The sequence below is a fragment of the Terrapene carolina genome, unplaced genomic scaffold (genome assembly GCF_002925995.2).
Source record: "Terrapene carolina triunguis isolate 2854851 unplaced genomic scaffold, T_m_triunguis-2.0 Scaffold231, whole genome shotgun sequence".
In the NCBI taxonomy this organism is placed as follows: domain Eukaryota; kingdom Metazoa; phylum Chordata; order Testudines; family Emydidae; genus Terrapene; species Terrapene triunguis.
This window is the reverse complement of record NW_020664582.1, coordinates 12,491,139-12,497,909: the sequence shown is the minus strand read 5'-3', so window position 1 is coordinate 12,497,909 and position 6,771 is coordinate 12,491,139. Positions and strand designations below refer to the sequence as shown.

General features: G+C 45.8%; 1 protein-coding gene across 1 annotated transcript; it reads left to right on the top strand.

Annotated features, from left to right (window-relative positions):
• The first annotated feature begins 1,360 nt into the window (after positions 1 to 1,360).
• Positions 1,361 to 6,124, top strand: SRSF1 (serine and arginine rich splicing factor 1). Its single transcript, XM_026656428.2, is given in 5 exon segments — positions 1,361 to 1,726; positions 2,309 to 2,493; positions 2,859 to 3,031; positions 3,278 to 3,352; positions 3,354 to 6,124. Coding segments are annotated over 5 exon segments (750 nt in total). The 5' UTR covers positions 1,361 to 1,532; the 3' UTR covers positions 3,477 to 6,124.
• The last annotated feature ends 647 nt before the right edge of the window (positions 6,125 to 6,771 follow it).

Sequence of the window (6,771 nt, the reverse complement as noted above, 5' to 3'; positions counted from 1 at the left end):
GTTCTGAACCAGGGGCTCGGGGCCCCCTAGGGGGGCCACAAGCAGGTTTCAGGGGGGTCCTCCAAAATTAACCAGAGATCAGGGCTGGCGTTAGACTCGAGGGGCGCAGGGCAGAAAGCTGAAGCCCGAGCCCCCCCATGCGAGGCTAAAGCAGAAGCCCAAGCAACTTCGCTTCGTGGGGACCCGGGCAGTTGCCCTGCTTGCTATCCCTTAACACCAGGTTAAAAATACACCACTGAGCAACGTAGGTTTCACCAGCACAAGTGATAGCATGCATAGCGCTAGGTCAGAGGGAGAGCTCCTGCCAACATAGCTACTGCCGCTCATTGATGTGGTTTTATTATGTTAACAGGAGAGCTCTCTCCCATCAGCACAGAACAGCTACACAAGCAATCTTACAGCAGCACTAGAAAAAGTCCTTTTCAGCCACTGCAGGCCTGGGGCTGTCACACATCCAGCTCAGGTAGAGAGGAGGGGTATAGCCCACCATGTGAGTTTATAGCGAGTGCCACTGTAAACTCAGTAGTGTAGACATGGCCTTAGTATGCACCGACCTGTGCAATGACTAGCCTGGACCAGCCCTGAGCTTGCATCTCAAGGCACTACCATAAAACAAACGACAAAGGACAGTCATACTGGCAAGCATGAAGAACCGCTGGCCCACTAGGGCAGCTGAACTTCCCCTCATATGCCCCAGAAGCAGAGTGCCCAGGGGACAGGCCCACCTCACGCTGCCCAGAGACCCCTTTGGGGCAGCTCTGCTGCTGGAGCAATGAGAGAAGTGACCCCAACAAGCGCTGCTGCTGACTGGGCTCCAGATCTGCTGTCCCCTTCACCTGGAGCTGGAAGCCACCCACAAAGCAGCAGGTACCCGCCCGTCTAGCGCTCCGTGCACACCCCAGGAGAAGCCCGCAGGGCCTCAGACCCACGCCCGAGCCCAGCACACGCCTAAGGCCTACCCCACCCTACCCCCACTGCATTGTGGGATATAACGCCTCTTCTTGGCGCCAAGGTCCCCCCACGCGGTGCATGGTGGGATATACCCCTCCTCTCTACCCGAGCCGGATCTTCTTTGCGTGGACTCCTCACCGGATGTGTGACGGCCCCAGACAGGGAACTTTTTCGATAGTGGTGAACGTTTATTCCTAGATTATAAGATTCATTACACGGGATGGTTTCTCGAGGCCGAGGACTGCGCTGCCGGAATTAGTAGGGCTTCCAAACCGAGGCTGCTACGTGTCGGACTCATTTTCTTCAGCCGCGCATGCGCTCTGGGGGCGGAACGATACCGAACCATGTACCATTGAACGCGGAATGTTGGAGGGAGGGTGGGTCAGCGCTGCGTGGGGTGTGCTAGAATCCTTGCGCCTGCGGGGCCGCGCGAGGGAAGCGCCAGTCGCCATTTTGAAGCGGTTGTAGGGAGGCGGCGTGTGTAGCTGCTCCTGAGTGTCCGGCCCGTTCCCACCGCTTACTTACCCCGTTTACTCTCCAAGCTTCGGCTCTTCACCGCCGCAGCCATTGCTGACCCTGCCATGTCCGGAGGGGGCGTGATCCGCGGCCCAGCCGGTAACAACGACTGCCGCATCTACGTGGGGAACCTGCCGCCCGACATCCGCACCAAGGACATCGAGGACGTGTTCTACAAGTACGGGGCCATCCGCGACATCGACCTCAAGAACCGCCGCGGCGGGCCGCCCTTCGCCTTCGTGGAGTTTGAGGACCCCAGGTGAGCCCTGTTCCCTGGGGCCGTTCATGGCGCGGAGCCCGAACGAGCCTCCACGGTGCTCGTCTCCCGCACCGGGCTACCTCTGACCCCACAGGGCGGGCCGGTCTCGGGCACCCCGAGGAGCCCGAATGGGCCGCTCTGAGTCGCAGGGGGCGTCCCGTCGGGGAACCGCTTCGTTGCCGAGATACCGCTACACCCCCTCCCCTGGGACTTGCGCTGCTTCCCCGTCGAGGCACCGCTACATCCCGCTCCACCCTGGGGGCACCACTCCGCAGCCCCAGGCACACGCCGTGCTCCTGCTGACGGGCCCGGGGACGGCGCTTCCTCCCCGTCTCCGCCTAGACCTTTCTCCAGCCGCCTCGGCGGGCACCGCCCGGCCCTCACGTTGCCGTGCTCTCCCCTCTGCTTACTACCCACCGGGCCTTGTTGGGCGCGGGGCGGGGCTACACGGTGCCTGCTGGCTGGCTGCGTTCGGGCGGGAAAATGGCTGCAAGGGAACAAAGGGAGGGAGATGCGTTGTCCGGCCTGGGTCTCTGCAGTGCGGCGTGGCTGGGCCTTTGCTCACTCCCCTTTCTCTTGCAGGGATGCGGAGGATGCGGTGTATGGAAGGGATGGGTACGATTACGATGGATATCGTCTGAGGGTGGAGTTTCCCCGAAGCGGCAGAGGCACCGGCAGAGGAGGTGGCGGAGGTGGAGGTGGCGGGGCCCCCAGGGGCAGGTATGGCCCCCCGTCCCGGCGGTCTGAGTACCGAGTGATAGTTTCCGGTAAGTTGCTTAATACTCTTGGTTCGTTCAGGATAATGAGATCGATTCTTATCAGTTCCGATGTGGCATGTTTACAGTCATTCCTTAATAACAAAGGATGCTACACCTTTCAATTAGCCATATTGTATTTTCATACTGTGTGTATTTGGTTTTTCAGCATTGTGCTATGCAGCCTCTAGCTTCTAAGAAGCCTAATAGTAACATTTTTGTATAGTATGCATGTTATATGGGTTCCTGCTGGAAGACATTCTCTCAACTCCAGTAGGCAGTTCCTTTACTGGACAGTGGGAGGTGATGCATTGTAAATGGAAAGTAAATAATAAAAGTTTGCATTTGAAGTAATCTGTAACCTGCTTTTTGTTCAGGACTGCCTCCAAGTGGAAGTTGGCAGGATTTAAAGGATCACATGCGTGAAGCAGGTGATGTATGTTATGCTGATGTTTTCCGAGATGGAACTGGTGTCGTGGAGTTTGTACGGAAAGAAGATATGACCTACGCAGTGCGAAAACTGGATAACACTAAATTTAGATCTCATGAGGTAGGTTCATGCTTTTTTTGGGGCCAGAATTGGATACACAGGGCTTAACAATAGGATTTGAAGGTAAGGACACAAAGTCTCTACTATACTAACATGCAGGTAGTTGAGTCTTTTATAATAAGATACTCATTTAAAGATTTGAGATCTTTCTCTGTGCTTTTATATCAGTGCAATCAGTATCAGCATGCCTGAAAAGATAGCTAAAAATCTTAGACCTTTCAATCGAAAGTTCTGTCTATTTGATAGGGAGAAACTGCCTACATCCGTGTTAAAGTTGATGGCCCAAGAAGTCCAAGCTATGGAAGATCTCGGTCACGCAGCCGTAGTCGTAGCAGAAGCCGTAGTCGAAGCAACAGCAGAAGCCGCAGTTATTCCCCAAGAAGAAGCAGAGGATCTCCACGCTACTCTCCCCGTCACAGCAGATCTCGTTCTCGTACATAAATGATTAGTGATGCTCTCTTTTTGTAGAACCCCATGTTGTACACAGTTTTCCTTTACTCAGTACAGTCTTTAATTTTTTAATTCAAACTGTTTTATTCAAATTGGCTGAAGTGTTGAATTGCATTCTTGTGTAATATCCCTAGTGAGTATTTGCTCCTTAACATCAACATTCCCCTCATGTCTTTGGTAAATTGTATTTTAATTGATGTTATAGCCAGGATTGTTTAAATTTAGTTAAAGTTAACTACCCACACTCTGCAGACTGTGGTATTGCTGTGTAAATGTCTCCGTGTTCAGCTATGGTTTATACGAGCTGGGGATGTTGGGATGTTTGTGGTTAACTTGTTTCTTCTGGGGGATCTTATATTTTATCTTGCCTTTTCATGTGTCTTTCTGTAGACATATCTGAAGAGATGGATTAAGAATGCTTTGGATTAAAGGATTGTGGAGCACATGTCAATCATTTTAGGATTGTCAAAAGGAGGATTGAGGAGGATCAGATCAATAATGGAGGCAATGGTATGACTCCAAGTGCTATTGTCACAGATGAAATTGGCAGTATTGACCTTATACCATGGTTAAACAAGTATATACATACACCTTATCTTGTAACTTTTACATGCATGTTTTAGTTATTGTAGACTACAATTGCTCTTCTTTAAAACCATGTTGGCAATTGTGGCTAAATTACTTGCTTTTGTATCTCTATTCCATTCTATTTTAAAAGAAAAGAAAAATCAGGGAGGGTGGGGTATACTGTTTCAGTTTGTCATGCTGCATTTGGTTACAAATGTTAATATTATGTAGTGCTGGTACATTTGTAGATGCAGGGTATCTTCAAACCAGATAGAGTATAATATCAATACTGCTAAAATCTGCATGTCCTCTGTGTGACTGATACAGCGTTGCTATTACATTATTTTTTTTTAAGTATCAGAATGAAAACAAAATATAGAAAATTTAGTTGGCAATAATTCCTTAAATCTCAACCCTTCCCCTTCAGACTAATTCACAGTTGACTCACTAATATGTTTGAAAACTTCAGTTAGTTAATTTTGTTACCTTCCAGATGGGAATACTAGCTTTAGTTTAGACATATAGTAGGTGGATAGCTTTAGTGATAAACTTTTCCAATATCATACAAATTTTTTTGCAACCACAAAACCTGTAATACATCTCACAAGCAGTGAATATGTTGGCCTTATCAGTTGACATATGTAAATATTACAATGTTTTCTCCAAATAATGAATATTCCTAAAATTTATCTGAGCATCACCATTCAAAAGTTTGTTTTGGGGAATTGATAGTTATTAATGTACATCTCTTATTAATTGATGGCAAACATAACTAATCATTCCCCAGAATCCTATTTTTTCATTACAGTATCTAACTTTTTGCCTCCTCTTTTTTGGTTTTGCTGGTTATAAAGGTTTGGATTGGAGAGGGCTCACTGGATCCCAATCCTTGGAGCTGGATCATTGGATTCAAATCATAATGTGGATAGGATAGGGAGGCTGAATTACAAGGATTCATGGAGCGGGATCAAATTACCAGGAACATAGGAGTGGATTCCTGCCCCAACCAAACCGCATTCGTGTGGATTTTTTTATTCAACTCAATTGGCTATTCCAAAGATTTTTTTTCCTATTTTTGACGATTGGAGCCCCTAAGATGCACGATGGATTTTTTTCTTTCATTTTTTTTGGTAAAAGGAGCAAAGCGAGGACCTGGAGAGGTACGCTGGAGCAATCTCCTTGGAAGGATTCAGCACGAGTAGATGGTAAACATTAAAGGGGAAAAGGGGGGTTTGTTTAAAAAAAAAAAAAAAAATCAGTCATTTCTCTAAATTTAAAGATAAATTGGAGTTAAAGATTAAGTAGGTTTTCAATTGGCTTACTGCCTTTTTTTCTTTGACAAATAAAATTTTAAAAAAAAATTGCATGGTTGTTCTCATTTGTCAAATGTAAGGAATCTTAAGGTGGTCATCAACGTCCTGCCACAATGAACTGCAATAAGATTAAAGGTTACACTCAACAGTATTCAGACAAAAGGGCTTTTATTTTGAGTTCCATAAAGGTCTATTTTTTACACCAGCTCTTAATGTTGATAGTTGAGGTTTTAAGCAGGTCGCTTGTTTTCAACTTTTAGGATTATATAGAGGATTTCTTAATTTGAAGAGAATACTGTGACCTATATTTTATAGGAAATGTTTTGATCAGTCACTCTTAACAATGATCAAGCTCACTGCAATTTTTTTCTTTTAAAACCAAGACAAACAAGGTTGGAATGGTATGGTAAGATTTTTAATGTTATAAACTGTTGTATTTGTTCTTGCTATTGTAATCTGATAGTTTATTGCATCTAAAGCATCAATCTCTCGCAAAATGGACATAGATAAGTTATTGAGGGTTTACAGGAAAAAAGCACACGTTTTAGCCAAGTTAACAAAACTTCTTAGCAACAACTTTTTAAAGAAAAAAGATGTAGGGAAAGTCTTTTAGGGGACCATGCTATAAAGAGTGAGCTTGGTTGTAATCCTGATGAAAGTAAATAACTATATGGTAGGAGGGATTAAAATATGCTTCAGACTGTTAAAATAAAATGCTAAAGTAGTTTAGATAATTGGGGAATTACAAATATTCGCCTGGACTTCATATATAATTAATATGTGCGAAGATTAAATATAGGTTGTCAAGAAGAAATCCCGAGAGGGTTAAACTTGTAATTAAGCCATGATTGTATTGTAGGCTGTTGAGTAATAACGACACCTGGGTCTGTCATTTAGCTCCAGGCTAAGTCCTTTTGATTCCTAAGGTGTGTCATTGTAGAACACACTCTTTGGAGTATCTGAATGTGACATTAAACTTTTTAAAATGCCTATAAAACATGTAGCCATACATCATCAGAACTAGCTCACAGCCAAATTTTTCTCCTTTTAAAACTATTACTTAAATTTAAATATAACTATACCATACGCTATCAATAAAATCACTATATAAAAACCATTGTGAAATGGAGTGCTGAGAGTAAGCAAAAGCAGGGGTGCAATATGTAAGATGTAATCATTGAGTAAAGATCAGAATGCTTACAGGATTAAGGTTAAATAAGGGCTGGTCTATACTTAGCCGCTAGTTCGGGGGCTGGAAATCGAACTTCCTGGTTCGATTTATCGCGTCTGGTCTTGACGCGATAAATCGAACCAGGAAGTGCTCGCCGTCGACTGCGGTACTCCAGCTCAACGAGAGGAGTACCGCGGAGTCGACGGGGGAGCCTGCCTGCCGCATGTGGACCGCGTCTG